General features: G+C 43.0%; 1 protein-coding gene across 8 annotated transcripts in view; it reads left to right on the top strand.

The window, feature by feature from the left end:
- The window catches only part of IQSEC3 (IQ motif and Sec7 domain ArfGEF 3), a 157,605-nt gene that overhangs the window by 112,102 nt on the left and 27,087 nt on the right, over nucleotides 1–18,416 (top strand). For all 8 annotated transcript variants that reach the window (XM_082257203.1, XM_082257207.1, XM_082257205.1 and 5 more), the window contains exon 3: nucleotides 15,631–15,859. In XM_082257203.1, the coding sequence (XP_082113329.1) occupies nucleotides 15,631–15,859 (229 nt within the window). The remainder of the gene's footprint in view (nucleotides 1–15,630; nucleotides 15,860–18,416) is intronic.

Below are 18,416 nucleotides of genomic sequence, written 5' to 3'. Positions count from 1 at the left end.
GAAGAACAGCATTAGACTTGACTGCAGCATTGGCTCCTTCAGAGACTTATTTAGGGACTTAGCTCGGATCCCGAAATACCCTGGTCCTGCAAGAGGAGTATGACCCATTTACTAGAGAGTTGATCAGTAGGTCAGGGAGGTGTTCCAAAGGCATCTGGAACTGGTGCGCTGAACTTTCCAACCTCTCTACCCAGTCATCCAATGGAATACTTAGGCCAATTTACTTTGGTACCCTTGCCAGTGCTGCTTCAGTGATGCCTGTGGCCATGCCTGGTATTGTGAAAGGAATTTCTATATCATGTCAACTATGCCAAAATGTTGGTGGGGCTTAAGAATGATAACCAAAAATGAGGCATCAATTCAAAACACATTGATACTTGATCATTACTTTATATTGTAGAAGTTGAATGATCACAGAAATAGGGCAGTTGCCAAAAAAAGCAGGTACCTCTTTATCAGGCAACAGCAATATAGTATGACCTTAAAGATGCTTAAATGCCTGAGGAGCACTTCTTTGGAGGAGGTATTAGGATTACTGGATTACTCTGAGACCACTGCGGGTCCTTGCTGTTTGTCCTGCTGACAGTGGGAGACAGATTCAAGAAGCTGGCAGAAGAGATGCTCTGTAGGGGGAACCTTCTCTTTTCCTCCTTGTCAGATACCTCCCTCTAACACTGCTCCTACTCTTTTCCTAACAAGCAGGGCTCTATCGCTGACCTACTCCCACACTGCAAACGTGCCGAATGACACAGAAACTGCTACTTAAGCACTTCTTTGTCAAGATTGCTGCCCAGATCTCGGGGGGTTTCTCCTATTAGATGCTGGCCTCCCCAAGATGAATGCCTAGTTCCCATAATAGGGGGCAAATTAGTCCCCAGTGGTTTCCTGCCAGCCTGAAAAAGCAAAACAGCGCCACCTTATGGTGGGCAGACGAACTGCAGTTCAGCACCTGCCTACAGGTATGTGTACTGAAAATTACCTCTGGCATAGTAAACAAGAGGAATGTTACTGTGCAGAGTCTATAGACGTAAATTAGGAATGGATACTGTCAAAAACTGCCACCACCAGTATACAGAACAAGAGAAAAACATACATACAGAAGCCCGCCATACACCAATACAATTTTGTGCAAAAATGTTATTTTGGAAATGTTCATTCAATTTCTTAATGATTAATGAGGTCAAATCAATGTTTATTTTCAGCCATGGTGATGAGAACATTTAAAGGTGCATTGACATTTTTATCTCGAAAGAAGTTCTAACTGTGAATGTAGTTTTTGTTTGGGAAAAATCGTACATATGTGCATGTTCTAAGCACAAAAGAAATCTGTTTAAACTGGGATTCCTTTCAAGTTGCAGGAATGGATAATATTTTTAGGGCTTTGGGTCAAATATTTAACTGATGGCAAAATCAAATACTCTTATGAGCAGTTTTTTCAGAATTTCCATTCCAGCTAAATTCCAATGGTGTATGGCCAGATTAGGAACAGATACTGAGAATTGCAATCTTTTACTTGAAAGTTGCTATGCAGTGAACTGTGTATGTGTTACGGTGTCACTGGGTTTCCAGATCTGCTCTGCATCTTGGTCTCTCAGTATAGCATTCCATCTTCCGCCTCAATGCCCTGTCAGCAAATCCTACCCATCGTGATCTGCCCCCAGGCACAAAAAAGCAAAGACTTCAGAGCTTCCGTTTAAATTCCCCTCCCCCTTCCTCCCCGCAGTGTCCTAAGGCACAACGATGTAACACTAATGCAGCCTGCCAGCTGCTGTGCCATGCACAGAGCGCCAGGCTGACTAGTGTGCCAGGCTCAGGATGAACTCTCTCTCCTGCAAACTCATGTATTAACCCTTTTGTCTAATACAACACTCCATAAACTTAAAGTTCAACTAAAAACCCTTAAAAGAAAGCCTAGCTTTGAAGAACATTGTAAGAAAATCAAGACTGCTGTATGTTTTATTAAAATGCAGCTTTCCCTAACTTTGTATTTTCTCTCCTTGCAATTTGCTCATCCTGTAGTGTAGATTGTTGGTATGAAGATCCTGTGGACTTGTGTTTACCCCTACAGTAGCTTTACATCACAACTTTACTGCATTGACTGTGGCAGAACATGCCAGTTCACTGTGCATTGGCACGGTTGCAATAAATCAGACCCAGGGTGACAATACCGCAGCCAAATCCGTGTCACCCCAGAATAGTGCCTGGGGTTGCACCTTACTGGTGGGATCACCAAGTATGATTTTGTTCAATTTTGCTTTATTAAAGTTTTTTTTTAACATAATGTTATATATACAAGAAAAACAAAAAGTACAAAGGTGCTATATTTCAAGTCGTCCACAAATGGTAGAAGGTATATATACCAAATAAATATTGCTTAGGTACTTAGTTACTGGTGATACAAGACAGAAGGTACTAACGATGAAGCACCACCATCTCGGGTCAACTAGGGAGTAGCTAGGAGGTAGACAGCCAAACCAAATTGGTTAAAGACTGTCGACAAGAGAAAACCAGTGAAAAGTAATACAATTCAGTTGTCAAGTGCGACCATTAATAGTAACAGGGTAGTCAAGTATGTAAGAATAGCTTCCAGTAGTGGGCAGTGAGGTGACTGGGAATATACCAGTTTAAAAAGAAAGTAGGGAGGAAAGAGGATAGCCAGGGGTTAGACTGATGGATGAGGGGTTGAAGTCACTCTATCATGGCTGGTTGGAGGTTCAGGAATCTCATCTGTTATTCAATCCTTAAACGTAGGAATAAGGAAACATTGACCAGGAGGTTCAAGTTATTTTGAATTGCTCTTCCTTGTCAGTTTGATACAGATAAGTGCGTCCAGTTGATTAAAATCAACACCACATCTCAATATGTATAGAAAAAATGTTAGGACTAGAAGAAGTGGGACTTTAGAGGTGTTGGGACCTTTTGCCAGAATAATACAACCAGAAAATCATATTCATTAAACATTCAATTTATTAAGTATTTAGTTAAAAAGATATGGGGTAATACATCCCCCTAAAAACAGAAGCATACCATATTTACAGACACCAGCCCCATGATAGTAAAGCACCACTCTTCCCCTTTTGAATTTAATAGTATTTTTAAGATTCTCTATATCAGTGGTCCTCAACCCTGGCCTACAGGGCCCACTAACAGGCCAGATTTGCAAGATAACTGAAATACATCCCAGGTGATATCATTTGCTGCTCAGTGATTGCAGTACTCTAGTCTGCATCTCCCCAAGGTAATACTTAAAATCTGGCCTGTTAGTGGGCCCTGAGGAACGGAGTTGAGGACCACTGCTCTATATAGTACTATGGATATCCTCTACCTCTACTATATAGAGAATCTCAAAAATACTATTGAATTTAAGAGGGGAAGGGCTTGCCATTTTTAATGTTTACTTGTACTGGTTTACATTTATGGGGGCAGCCAGTGTCGTTCAAATATGTAAAACCTTATCTCACCTATTTCCACCTGGTGATCCTGCCAGTAACATACTTCCTGTACTAGGGTGACAATGCTGACTGTATCTATGGAGTAGCGATGTTGTCACACTTAGCTGCTCTCCTGCTTTGGACTGAAAACCTCTTCCCCTCAACTCTTCTGTATTACATAGGAGGGTGGCGACCTGTAGTTCACACACCATCAGAGATGTATAGTAACGAAGTAGAACTACTTAAGTACTGTACTTAAGTACCGAAATGCGGTATCTGTACTTTCCTAGAGTAGAATTTTTTTCTCCTACTTCTACTTTTACTTCACTACATTTTTTCGATGATTTCGATACTTCTACTCAAGTATTTTTTTTTTGTGCTGCATAGTTACTCGTTACTTTTAAAAAAATTACCACTGCCAGAACAGTAGATGGCAGGTTGCATAAAGCTAAAAAAAATGTGTATAATGTCATTTGTAAATCAGCGCATACGAAAATAAAGGCTGTGTATAATAAAAGCTGCTATACCAAATCTTTCCAATAAAAAGAAAATATGAAACAAACAAATAAATGGTGCTACAGTGCTTAAAGTGCATCAAGAAACTACTAACAAACACAGGTTAATCATTTAAATAAATCATTTGAAATAATAAAAAACAATATGATGTTCAAACTTTTGACTTCTTTCTTTAATAACTACATAACACAGTACTTGTACTTCTACTTTCAGTACTTGAGTAGTTTTTATCAAAACTACTGGTAATTTTTACTTTTAGTACTTAAGTAGCAATTTTTTTGAAAAAACTACTTGCAATACTTAAGTAAAAAAAATGTTGAATACTTTAGTACTTCTACTTAAGTAACTTTTACTGCGAGCACTTCCACTTCTACTCAAGTCACTTTTTGATCGAGCACTTGTACTTTTACTCAAGTAGAAATTTCGAGTACTTTATACAAGTCTGCACACCATATCTGCGAAAGCTGATAACATTGTTTGAGTCCAACTCACAGAAAGGGACAAGGAAACTGGATTTCTTGCAGCATTCACAGGTATTTTCTATACTTGTAGATGATGTTCTACGTAATGTTCTATGTAACGCTTACCCCTGCAGGAGCTGCTTGGTGTGGTGGGTTCTCTATACTGCCACAACTCTGTAAACCACTCTGTCCCCTCTGACACACCTGGTTGTAACTAAATTTAAGGCTGCACGCCCCTGTATGACTTAAGTGTTATTATACTACCACACTATATTCTCATCCAGGATATAGGCCACTTAATGGTATATAAATTATATTATAACAAAGAAGGAATACACAATACACAAACCTATAAACGGGTCAGAGAATATGTTAGGATGCGCTAGACTAACTTAACCACTTGCCTACTGGGCACTTTTACCCCCTTCCTGCTCAGGCCAATTTTCAGCTTTCTGTGCTGTTGCACTTTGAATGTCAGTTGCGCAGTCATGCAGCACTGTACCCATATGACATTTTTTCCACACAAATAGAGCTTTCTTTTGGTGGTATTAATTCACCACTGGGTTTTTTATTTTTTGCTAAACAAATGAAAAAAGACCGGAAATGTTGAAAAAAAAAACCTTTTTCTTTGTTTCTGTAAAATATTATAGCAAACGGGTCATTTTTCTCCTTCACTGAGGTGTGCTGATGAGGCGGCACTGATAGGCACTGATAGGTGGCACTCATGAGCACTAATAGGCAGAACTGATGGGCACTGATAGACGGCACTGATCGGCAGCAATGATGGGAACTGCTTGGCAGCACTGATGGGCACTGAGTGGCAGCACTTATGGGCACTTAGTGGCACTGAGAGGCAGCACTGATGGGCACTAATAGGGAACACTGATGAGCACAGTTGGAGCTGCACTGATGATCAGAACACTGATGATCAGTGCCCTGATTATCAGTGCAGATGCCCCCTTTCACACTAGCCAGTTACTGTCTCTCTCCTCTCTTCATGCTGTGACAGCGTGAGGAAAGGAATGCTGATAACCGGCAAATGTGTTTACATCGTAATCCGTTGTGATTTGACACAGCTGATCACATGGTAAAGAGTATGTGGTTTCACTCGCGCCTTTGGTATATATATTGTATATTTACGTGTGTATTTAGGAAAGCTGCAAGTCAAAAAATAACCAAAAGGTATTTTAAAATTAGTATGTGTGTAACTGCGCTATCCCCCTGGTATATATGGATACTGGGAGTGACCCCTGTATCTGTGATGCTCCTTATTTGTTCCTTCCAAAACAAAGTGCATATAGTGAACTTGAAAATATTGCATGTACTATACATAAACTGGCTAAAACGGTAAAAACATATATCATACAGGTGCATAAAACGTTTTTATTAATATGGCATAAACTTTAGCGGTATATATCAAACAGTCCTTGTATTACACGTGGGCTATTGTTTCCGCAAGAGCAATATAGATAGAGAAATAAAGTGCCGTGGTGCAAAAGTGGTCACTTCCGAAGACGTCAATTTGCTGACGAAACGCGTCAAGTTGGTACGCACGCCGCTACGCCGAACCCCGCTGTTGAACTGCACGCCGCAATCCCACTTCCGGGTATGGCGCGGTCACACACAAACACGGCAATACGCCGCGAGGCTGAATAGTGTTTGCAAAGGGGTAAGAGCGGCTTTTTTTCCCCAGCAGAGACTGTATTTCTGGTTGCAGTTTAACCACTATTTTTGGAGTGTTTCCCCTCACAAAGATTGTACGTTTATGGTTGTTTGGCTCATGTAGTTTTTAAGCTTGGAGTGTTTTTAAAGCTTGGAGTGCTTTTTAACCATGTTTTAAATAAAGGAGTTTTTAACACTCTGCACTATGAGGAACAATTTGCTTTTATTTTTACATTGAGCCACAAAGTACACTAAAAAGAGCGAGTTCCCATCCCACCGTGGACCGCGAGTGATATCCGGCAGACCCTTGAGGCACGGAGGAACCGGGACACAACAAACAATAAGCACTGTTTGATTCCCACTAGCGTATGCCACTAGGAATCTACAACATCTGGTAAGTGAGTTTTCTTACCACAAATACCACAGCAAGGTGACCGGTGAAGGGTTACGACATTGAGATTGGAGCACAAAATATTATAAGAAGGACTTTTGCACCACGGCACTTTATTTCTCTATCTATATTGCTCTTGCGGAAACAATAGCCCACGTGTAATACAAGGACTGTTTGATATATACCGCTAAAGTTTATACCATATTAATGAAAACGTTTTATGCACCTGTATGATATATGTTTTTACCGTTTTAGCCAGTTTATGTATAGTACATGCAATATTTTCAAGTTCACTATATGCACTTTGTTTTGGAAGGAATAAATAAGGAGCATCACAGATACAGGGGTCACTCCCAGTATCCATATATACCAGGGGGATAGCGCAGTTACACTGATTGGCTCTTTACCCCAATCTGTGATCAGCTGTGTATGGAGGACACATCAATCACAGAGCGCACCGCAGCGGGTGCACGGTGGGCACAATCACGGAAACTTTTAGCTGCTATCGATCAATCACAAAAAAATACTTCCCATATAAACACTATTCAATCAACATCCAGGACACTATGTACTGGATCAGAAGATATATTAGCGGTCTTCATATCCTTCTATCAGAAACTATATAGCTCGAGGGTTACTTCTACTAATGCCGATCTTTTTCAATTCTTAGACGGTATCTGTTTCCCCACCTTGTCTCAAGCTGACAGATGCCTGTTAAATGACCGGATTACCTTAGAGCAGTGATGGCGAACCTTTTTGAGCCTGAGTGCCCAAACTGCAACACAAAACCCACTTACTGTAGTTCAAAGGGGGAGTGCGGTGTGGATGAGATACAGTGTGCGCGGTGTGTGCTTTCCTTCCTGGTGTGCCCACAGAGAGGGCTCTGCGTGCCAGCTGTGGCACGCGTGCCACGGGTTCACCATCACTGCCTTAGAGGAACTGAAAGCTGCATCCCTTCGAAAAAGAAAATCCCCTGGCCTAGATGGCCTCCCTAATGAAGTATATAGCCAATATGGTGGGACATTTTTTACCTCTTTTGCTAGAGACTTTCAGTGCTGCATTTGAGGATGGACATCTTCCTCCATCTATGACAGAGGCCATAATTATGTTCATACCTAAGAAAGTGAAAGATTTGCTATCCCCGCATTACTATAGACCAGTGATGGCGAACCTTGGCACCCCAGATGTTTTTGAACTACGGTTCCCATGATGCTCATGCACTCTGCAGTGTAGTTGAGCATCATGGGAAATATAGTTCCAAAACATCTGGGGTGCCAAGGTTCGCCATCACTGCTATAGACCAATATCGTCGCTTAATACAGATATTAAAATACTAGCTAAAATCATGGCCAATAGGCTAAATAAAGTTATTAAATCTATGTTTCACCAAGACCAAACAGGGCTCATGTCCAACTCCTCAACTGCTGTAAATGTAAGACACACTTTCTTAAATATTCAAACTCCTACTGACAACTCAACTAGCAGGGCCTTGCTGTATTTAGATACCGCCAAGGCATTCGACAGTATAGAATAGTGCTATATATGGAAAGTGCTTAGAGGTTTTGGTTTTGGTGACATTTTCTCTAAATGGGCAAGGCTATTATATACGACATCTAAGGCCTCTATAAGAGTTATTGGGAGACTGTTGGACCCCTTTTCTTTGTTTCGAGGTACAAGACAGGGGTGCCCACTCTCACCTCTTTGTTTTCAGTAGCGATAAAACCCCTTGCAGCCTTGCTGAAGCAAATGAAGGAGGTAAGAGGCTTTTGCAGAGGTAATTATGAGGACAAGATAGCTCTGTATGTGGACGATATGCTGCTGAATCTAGGCGACACTCAGGGATCACTGGTTGCCGCGATGTCTTCTATAGAGAAATTTGGTACATTTTCTGGTCTTAGGACCAACTGGAATAAGTTTGTACTACTCCCAATAGATACCTTCGGGATCCTCTCCCCTGGGCACTGTCAGTGATCAAGGTGGATGAAAAGATTAAATACAGTATCTTGGGGTAGATATCTCTGCTCATCCCAAATAATATATTTTCCAAAATTTGTTACTACTAGTTCAAAAATGTAGATCCCAAAAACAACTCTGGTGTAAACTGACACTTTCTGTGACAGGCCGCACTAATCTTTTGAAAATGATATGGATGCCACAAGATGCCTTGCTGGATTGCACAGAAATATAGTAAGAGCTTTAGTGCAATCTTTTGGAGCTTGATATGGCAGAATAAGCCTGCTAGAATCAAATATGAATACTTGCAATACTGCAATGTTCAGGGGGGACTTTCGGCTCTGAATACCTTATTATATCTTTTGGTGGCGCAATTTCAACATCTTGCAGGCTGGGAAGGTGGGGGGGGGGCTACATACCTCTTCTTTTAATTAACTTAGCTTCTCACTCCATAATGGTAATCCTTTACTGATTCCTCTATTTTACCTTTTATTCAATATACCTATCCTACATCCCGTTTGATCTAGAAGACCTGGCAGTCTATATTTCCCACCTAGAAGGGGTTTCAAGATGGGAATGGGCTGGGATTACTTCTTTGATGCAATTGTACTCCAATGAAGTACTGAAAACCCATCAACAGCTCTGCATGGACTACGGTCTGGAGCAAAGGTCGTTTTTTCAATATTAACAACTAAGACATGCTTTAAAGACTCAAGGCCTGGCTCCAGCTGTTCTTTTTTATCCAGACCCCATCTTAGATAGTATAGTCCAAGCAAATAATACCAAGGGTCTTATTTCTAAAATTTATACATGAACAAGGCCGGTGCTTCCACTAGGCAAACTAGGCAGCCGCCTAGGGCGCATTGCCACCTAGGGGCGCAGCCAGGAGTCGGCACTCTCTCTCCATCATGAATGATTATTGTGAGCTGAGGGGAGAGGTGGCGGTAGGGGAGGAAGAAGGGACAGAGAAAGATGCCAGGTGTCTTGGGCAGTGGCGGAACTATCAGGCCCTGGCTTTCCACCACTTTTGGAGGGGCCCCAAGAGGCAGGAATGGAGCCCACCAGAGTGCTGCCTGCATGATGATCCTCGGCTGAACGGCCTTAACCCCAGGCAGGAAGTTACTCTCTGCACTGAGCTGGTAGGCAGCCGTTCATTTCCCTGGGTTGGTATTAAGCAGGGAGCGGAGGAGAGCTGAACCTGAGCTGGAGCTCGGCACTGAATGCACCGGAATGGTCTGAGGAGGTTGGTGATGAAGGACATGCGGAGCTCTCTGACTGTTGCTTTTCCCTCCACCAGGAGCCGGTTGGAGCTGTGGTGAGCACTGTGGTCCAGGAGAGGAGCGTCCTGGGATAAGGAATCAGCAGGATCACTGTGAAGGAGGGCAGAGTGGGGGCCACTCTCTTCATACCGCCCAGCTAGTGTCCCCAGAACAGGGGATCGGGGTCCCTGGGTGTTACATGGAGCATCACTGGTATGAAAGGGAATCGGGGTCACTGGGTGTGCCATGGGGAATCAGAGTCACCAGGTGTGACATGGAGGATAGGGGTCACCGGGTGTAACAGGAGTTCGGGATCACCAGGTGTGCCATGAGGAATTGGGGTCCCTGGGTGTGCCATGGGGGATTGGGGTCCCCAAGTGTGACATGGAGAAACATCAGGGTCCCCAACTGTGACATGGAAAAACATCAGGGTCTGACATAGAGGAACATTGGGGTCACTGAGTATGACAGCATGACATGGAGGAACACGGGGGTCCCTGGGTGTGACATGGAGGAACATCAGGGTCAGTGGGTATGACAGCATGACATGGAGGAATATTGGGGTCCAAGGGTGTGACATGGAAAAACATCAAACTCCCTGGGTGTGACACGGAGGGACATTAGGGTCCCCGAATGTGACATGGAGGAATATGGGGGGTCACTGGGTATGAAAGCATAACATGGAGAAACCATCGGATCAGGGTCACTGGGTATGACATAGAGGAGTTTTTAACCCCTTCCCTTTTTTTTTGGGGGGGGGCGCAAGTAGCTGGTCTTGCCTAGGGCGTAAAATAGTCTAGCACCGGCCCTGTACATGACTATTATCCGCACTGCTTCTTAAATTTAAAATTAAACTCAGGTCCATGCAGGCAAAAGTGGGTGATGGATATTGATGTGGCCCTAGGGGATATATGGGTCCAAATAATGAAAAATGTGAAGCTTGGTTCAATATCTCCAACCCATAGAGTGACTCAACCTTTTATTATATGTAGGGCGTATCGTACTTCGGAGCTGTTGTATAAGATAGGCAAGAAAGAAAATCCTGAATGTGCAACATGTGCCTAATCTGGTTCCTTTATACATTTGTTCTGGAGATGTCCACAAATATATTGATACTGGCAGGATTTGATAAACTCTATATATAGTACTATGCTAGTTCCAGACCCCGTTTTATGTCTCCTTGGGTATATCAATTCCAATAATCTGAAATACGATGAGGCACTGGCTATTATGAGAATGTTGTTTTTGACCCATAAGTTAATAGCCTCTAGATGGGTTTCACCCAATCCTCCTACCCTTGGGGACTGGGTTCAGGAAATGGAAAAACATGTACTGTTTGAAAAATATACCTGTGCTCAACAAAATGCTTTTTGGAAGTTTGAAAAATATGGGAAAAATGGATATCCCCCCTATGGTCTAAATTAAGTTGATAGTAAGGGGAGAGAGAAAGAAGGAAGAGAGAAGAATAAATTGAAAGATTTTTTTTTTTGTTTTTCTTCTCCCCTGTCCCTTGGACAGGCCTGTCTCCTATGGGAAAATCTTGTCTATATTAAATATATTGTTAAATGACATAGCGTAGCGGCTCCTCTGGGATATCTTTTGGAAAACTAGATGATGATGAACTAAAAGTACTGTTGGCTTCAATGTTCTATTTGTTAAATTGACTGTTTTTTTTCTTTGTACTTGTCACAAAAAATCTCCTGTCATATATTTTTTTGCCATCTGTGTCTCATTGTAGAGATTTCCCTTCACTTCCTGTTAAATGGCCCAACAGGAAGTGAGGGGAAATCCCTGCAAATTAAGGGAATGCCTTGGTGACCCCCAGGTCTCCAGATCTAGTGTCCCCATTGGAAGATTTCCCCTCTATTACTTTTCTGGGGACAACCAAAAATGTGGGATTTTCTTTCACTTTCAATGAGAATGGTAAACAGGGCAAATAGAGAGTAGGAATCTCCTTATCAGGAGCACAGACAGCAATAAAAACTGACAAGCATTCTAATCCCTCTCCTCTTTAGGCGAAATTAAAAAAAAAAAGGCTTTCCTTTAGGTATACTTTAAGGGGAATACTAGCCTCAACTCTGGCAAGTAACATAAATTGCAATAAGGCTAAACCAAATTAAACTGGCATATACAGCACTGATAAGAACAACATACATTTTGAAGCACATATATGGCACAAATAAAAGTTTCACTGAAACTCTTGGAAATAACTGGTCAAAAAGTGTCCCTGAGTACTCTCTGTACCTACACCCCTAAGAGTGGGTGGGTGTACATGTTACTAAGAGGGGTACTCCTGAAGATGGCTGTAAAGTACCAGGCATCTGACCAGCAAATTTTAAGCCAGCTAACGTTGGGGCCCATCCATATGGTGGTCCATGTGTTACTGTCTCTTTGGACTGCTAAGTAAGGGCAGTCTCTACTGGCATTATCTGCGGATGGTAATGGGATAAGCACAGTTGGTTCTGCTCCTGATATCCAGCGGATCCGGTTCAGAAAGCTTGGCAGTCTGTTGTCCCCATGTGGCTCAGTCCTCATGATCAGGACCCCACAAGGTTCTGTTCTCACTAGTGTTAGCACTGACATGGCAACAAGTCTCTCCAGCTCTGGTCCCAGCACAGTGAAAGACCTTTCTGTGTCTCAGACCTCAGACTCTATGGACATAGCATACCATTCCCATTCCAGTGCACCAGCCCTCCATAGCGGTCTCTCTAGTGCAGCACTGGCAAGTCCAAGCAGCAGGCCTGCACTGCTCTGGTTCCAAGACACAGTGACCCTCTGTTGCTCAGTCTCTCAGCTTTCTGGGTTCTCAGAACACAGCAGTGGGTCTGCACACTATGGTTACTGTACTGCTCTGTCTCCTCTCTAGCTCAACAGCCAGGGAAAAGTCTCTCTCCCTCTCCTCTTCCAGTTGCAGGGGATCCCTGGATGTTGACGTCTGCTGTCTATTGACTGCCCCTGTGCCATACAACCACAGGACTACATGTCCAATTTCTTCAGCAGCTGCCTCCTCATCCCCTTGCTGCTCATTTGCTCCTCGCCACTGCAGTGAGGGGGGAGAAGGAGCGAGCACACAGAGCCTGCGCTGTTTTACAGCCTGGCGGTGGCGGAAGGGGAGGAAGAAGGAGAACAGGCACAGCCTGCTCCTCCAGCTGGCTACACTTGGAAAGAAAAAGCTGTATCAAGGATACTGGATTTGCATCAGAATCAACTGAATCTTTACATATCCTCAAAAAAGAAAATGAATGCAATCACCACAACAGAGGGCTGTCTAGCTAAAGTATGCTAATGGGTTTAGATTTGCTTTATTCGTATTGTATTATCGCAGCCCTAAAATTATATTGTGTTCCAGGTGAACAGAAGAGTCCAAGGGAGGATCAGGGTATGGTGTGCTTTGTACCATGTACCAGTAAGTTCACGTGGTAATTGAAACAGACAGGCAGTTAATAGTTGAATTATAGTGTCCCTTGAGGCAATGGTGGTCTACTCATTCTCCTACAAGCGGAAGTCTACCCTGTGTCTCCTCGCGTGATTATCGCTTTAATTATTTTCAATAATGTGTCTTTGACCTCTGTCTGTGATTTCCATTCAAGGCTGGGGGCTGCATTTTGTCAGCCAGCTCGAAAATTAAAATGAGACTACAAGCCATCTTTATTCCAAAGCCTGGAGAGGCTGGGCTGTGTACACATGTATTATGAAATTCCAGATGGCAGCTATATTAATAGATATAAAATATTCAGGCTCATCGCCTTGTACGGAGGGCATGGCACAAATTTAATCAGCTTATCCAAGTCCTTGGCTTTTCTAAAAATATTCTGTCACCTTAACTCTTTTTTGTCCAAAGGGTTATATGCAGTAATTGTCAGGAAATTCTGGTGTCCAAACTCAACTGCCACTGCCGAAGTCTGAATTTAGATCCTGCCCAATACATGAAGTCTTGATGGCTGTTGAGAAGTTATAAAATTCTCATTAACAAAAAGACATGCGGATCACGTGCCAAGCCCAGACTTGTAAAACCTAAAATAGATCTAAATCCAATCATTGAAATCTCATGTAAGCTTTAACGCATGAATGTGATTTCAAAAGTTGCTTTCAGTCTTTTTAAATATGTTTAAACCTGCTGCTTTCATTAAAATAGTTCCTGTTGATTCTTGATCAGGCACATTTCTTTAAAGGATAACAACTGTCTTCCACAAATGCTCCTAAACGTCCACCCTTTGTGGAAACGACACATTGCACAATGTGCAGCCATAAGGCGCTTTAGGCTGTAATGCCATCCCACCACATACAATGCAAGGTTAATAGCCCTGCATTGTATATAATGATGTTGAGGCTCCACCCACAGACCGAAACATCAGGGAGAGAAGGATAGCACTGGAGGGAGGAATCAGGTAAGTAATAATGCATATTTAGATCCCCAAGATTAAATTAGCAAATAACCCTTGTAGTGTGGGAGTTCCACGGCAAGGGTTGTTTATTTCACATTTCCAGAGTTCAGCTTTAACGTTACAAAAAAGTTAAATGGTAATGTGTTATGATTATCTGCATACAAGCATACAGCATTAATGCCGCCTTTTGGCTGCCGCAACCTATACAAAAAGTTTTGGCTTTGCATACTGTATATTTTAAGTTGAGCTGAAAATCATTGATAAACTGAACTCGAGGATACAAAACTTTAATTGACCCTAGGTTTACATATGTGCATTTCTACTGTCCAAGTTTGCGCGGGCATAGCAGCCTATTTATTTCGATGGGCTGCCTGCCTTTTTCAAAACGTGGCCCGCAGGGAAATTGCATGGTCATTTTGGCTGTGTTATTTCTCTGTGGTTCCAACGTACTATTACCAACACACAGATTCCTGTAGAGATGGCTGTATTTGTTAGTGGGTGCTGAAGTGACCACCGGCTGGAACCGTATATAATCAGCGAGAGAAATGTCACCAGCACACCAAGATCTCCAAAAAATGAGTCCAAAGCTTTAATCAGTGATCACATCATTACAGCAGAAAGCTGTTTCTGCACACACACTGCGATTGTACATGCACGGGGTGCCATTCAGAATGGCAGTCCCTCGCGTTTTCACAGAGCAGCATGTTTTCACTGAGGGTGGATGCAGGTGTGGATATCGCTGCGATTCTCGCACCCGCAGCCACTCACAGAGGTGTGAACCAACCCTTAAAGTGGATCTAAAGATAGCTATACTTACCTTTCCTTTGGTGGTTTCTTTCCCTCGCCGGCACCGGCATGTTCTCCTGGGTGCCAGTCTTTGGCCATCTTCATTGGGCAGCGCAGGATGAATCATTCCTATTTTCAGGAAGCAAAGGTAAACTGGATGAAGGGTGCAGGGGGGTGCAGAGGTGAGATGGGGATTAGGGGTGCAAAGGAGAGCTGTGGACAAGGGGTGCAATGGGTAAGGGGTACAGAGATGTGCAGTGGATGAGGGGTGCAAGGGAGAGCTGTGGAAGAGCAGTGCAAAGGTGAGGCACTTTATTTCAGTTTGCAAAATGTGTCAAGTGAGAGAAAATTAAAGTTCAACTGCTACTAAAGTTAGGTTTAGCCAAAAAAGAAAAAAATGAAAACCACACAAACAAGAACATGACAGGACAGGGTTGAGGGTTCCCAAACTTCTACTCCTCCCCTCAACATCTTCCCTAACACATTCCACGGATTAAGGTTACTTGTGTAGCTACAAGTTCTGGTGTTTGATGTTCCCAACACTCATTCGAACTGAAGCCTTTACCACTACAGAAAAGGCCCAGTTGATTGTAACCAATGTTCAATCAGTAAATATGCTGATTCTATTACCCAAAAGACTAGTGTGTATGCTAGCTGCAAATATAAAAGCTATCATAAAAATGAAAATTGCATTAAAAGTTATTTTTTAATGTTCGGTTTTAAGTGACATGGTCCCACCCTGATAATACATTACAGCTAAAAAATGTTTTTTCATTTGTGTGCCAGTGATGAGTCCTGTGGTAAGAAGTTGCTCTGCACAGCCTGGGACATTCGGGAAGAAAGCCAGACAAGCGGGACAACATTGAAGCAGCCTGGAGATGAGGATGTGGTGACCAAGGCCAGTCTGCACCATACAGGCTCTCCGGCGAGGATGTCGAAAGGGAAAAATGCAGCCACTTGTTCGCATGGGAACAACAACGACTATGAGCTGTCCTTGGATCTCAAGAACAAACAGGTGAGAGGCTCTGGTTGATATGCAAGAGAAGCATGTCTGAGGCTCCATTCACACCTGACATTTCCAGAAGGTGCGAGGAAGTGCACAGAATCCATGTGTTTTGCCGCTCATTTTGGAAATGTGCAGTAAACCTGCATATCGCTTCTGGTGCCACTAATTGTTGATGGCATCCCAAGCACAAGTAGCAGACAATCATTTGCCGCACATTTGTCGTGCTACAAACGTGCCAAAACACATGGTGAAAAAGTGCGCTCTACTCTGTTTCAAAAAAAGGTCTGGTAGATTCTTTGGGGCGTTTGTTGCATGTAGGGCAGCCCATTCAAGTTAATGAGCTGCCCTATGCGTGATGAATGGAAACGCTCAAAAACGTGCAAAAAAAATCAGAGATGTAAGTAAGATCCTGCTACACAACCTACTTTATTCCTGCGCATAGATAATTGTCAATGTGAGGTAATTAGCAAAGAGACTGTAGGTTGGGTCCTCTGATAACAAAGATATTGTTAATAACTGGTAGTGAAATTGGTAGTTTTAGTTTCCCCAAGATTTCAGTAAGAATCTGAAAAATTCTAAAAAATGTTGCCATTTTAGGTCAATGGGAAAGGTTGAAGTGTAGGTGGTTTTAGTTGTTTTAGGGGTGCAGTTGGCTTTAAATGGCTGCTGAGGGCTGCAGAAGCCCCTTTCAACTATCCTGGACCTGTCAAAAAAGGCACCCATTATCCCTATTATTTTTCCTGTTTTCACAGAAAGAAAAAAACTGAAATTGAAAAGAAGTTAAATAAAACATTGATAGTGACAGTACACAAGTAACCATCAAACAGTGCCTACTTACAGGGCATTGTGAATATATGTCAAAGAATTCAAGGAAGTAAATGTGTGGGATCTTCACAAAGATTTTTCAGAATAAAAGGAATGGGTTAGAAATAATTGAAATACAATGTGGAAACTAGTATACAGTATGGATACCAGAAAAAATTGAATAGAGAAAGACGGGGCTTTGCGGGCCATTGGGAGTAGAAGGATCAGACACAAAACCAATTTATAAAACCATATAACATTTTATTAGTTTAGAAGATAAAAAGCATGGACAACCATGCACATATTTGCAAGGACAGACTAACATTGAACAAAATTATAAAATCAATCGAGGTGAGTCATTGACAGTATAGAAATACATCCCGTGAGGGAAACAAAACCAAAAGCCTGTCTAGGATGGAAGGTAGGTCTCAGAGTGGAATGCGGTCAATGTAGGTCCCCAGCAAGCCGACGCGTTTCGCTCAAGGCTTCCTCAGGGCCTGAGAGACCATGACTCGGGAGGTGACAGGTTGTGGCAACACATAGACTGATAAATATCACTGCTTCAGTATTCAAATACAGTCTCCGTGTTGTATCTACATTCATATATTCATTTAGGTTTAAGTGTTCAGCCCCTCATTCACCACAAGAGCAATGCTTTAGATATATTCTGACGATAGTTTATTAGAGCTTGATTGCCAAATTTCCCTGGTATATTCAGGTTTTTTGAGGATATAGATACCCAGCACTAGGAAGCTGCACTTCATGTATCAGCCTATAGTTTCCTCTTCTCTTAGGTAAGCCCAGTAGAATAGTAATTTGGTATATCCTTAACGATATATGGAGGTTTAAAGCCTATTTATGGTGCAGGGGTGGCTTCAGGCAGGAAGAGATACACATCACAGCATGCTATTTCATACAGGTAGAGAGGACAATGTGTCCCGGACTCCACAGGCAGGCTTGCTGGCGGTGATCGCATAGAGGACCTGTGGAGGGGGACCTTCAGTTTTCCTTGCCGGAAAGTCACTCCCGCGCGCATGCGCGGGAGTGACGTCATCGCGGCTCTGGCCAATCACAGCGCCGGAGCCACCGAACCCGGAAGAGACGCCAGGGGATCATGGCAGCACCCGCAGCGATGTCCGGGGGTCCGTGTCGGGGCTTCGTTCTAAGGTAAGTAATGCATAATGAGCTAGTATGCGATGCATACTAGCTCATTATGCCTTTGTCTTGCAGGTTTTTTTTTTTTTTTTTTTTCAATTTTCGGGTTTACAACCGCTTTAAATGGAGAAAAAGATACATTGTATCTGTCTCTTCTCGCAAGAGGAGAAAAATGTAAAAAAAGAAGTGTGTAGATAAGGCCCCTTTCACATGAGGCGGATCCGTTTTGACGGACCCCGCTTGCTCAGCGGGGATCGTTCCGCTGATCCCTGCTGAGCAGGCGGATGACAGGCTCATCTCCGCTCACTGTGCAGATATGGCCCTTTCAGAGTCCCGCTCTCCTCTATGGGGAGATCAGATGAAAACGGATAGCCTGCCTTCTGTTTTCAGCGGATCTTGTCAGATTGGATGCCAGGTGGGTGTCAGTAGACATCCCCCTCCCCATAGAGGAGCATGGGTGGTCCGATCAGGCCCGCCTGAAAAACGGACAGGCGGACCCGAACAGTCTGATCGTGTGAAAGGAGCCTAAGGGTTTAATCAGTCTTAGGGTCAAGGTTAGGGTCAAAGGCCATGGTCAGACTCAAAGTTCTGGGTCAATAGTCAGGGT

The sequence above is a fragment of the Pelophylax lessonae genome (genome assembly GCF_965119305.1).
Source record: "Pelophylax lessonae genome assembly, chromosome: 4".
Taxonomy (NCBI): domain Eukaryota; kingdom Metazoa; phylum Chordata; class Amphibia; order Anura; family Ranidae; genus Pelophylax; species Pelophylax lessonae.
The sequence above is the reverse complement of the archived record's forward strand: the minus strand, read 5'-3'. Positions and strand labels throughout refer to the sequence as shown.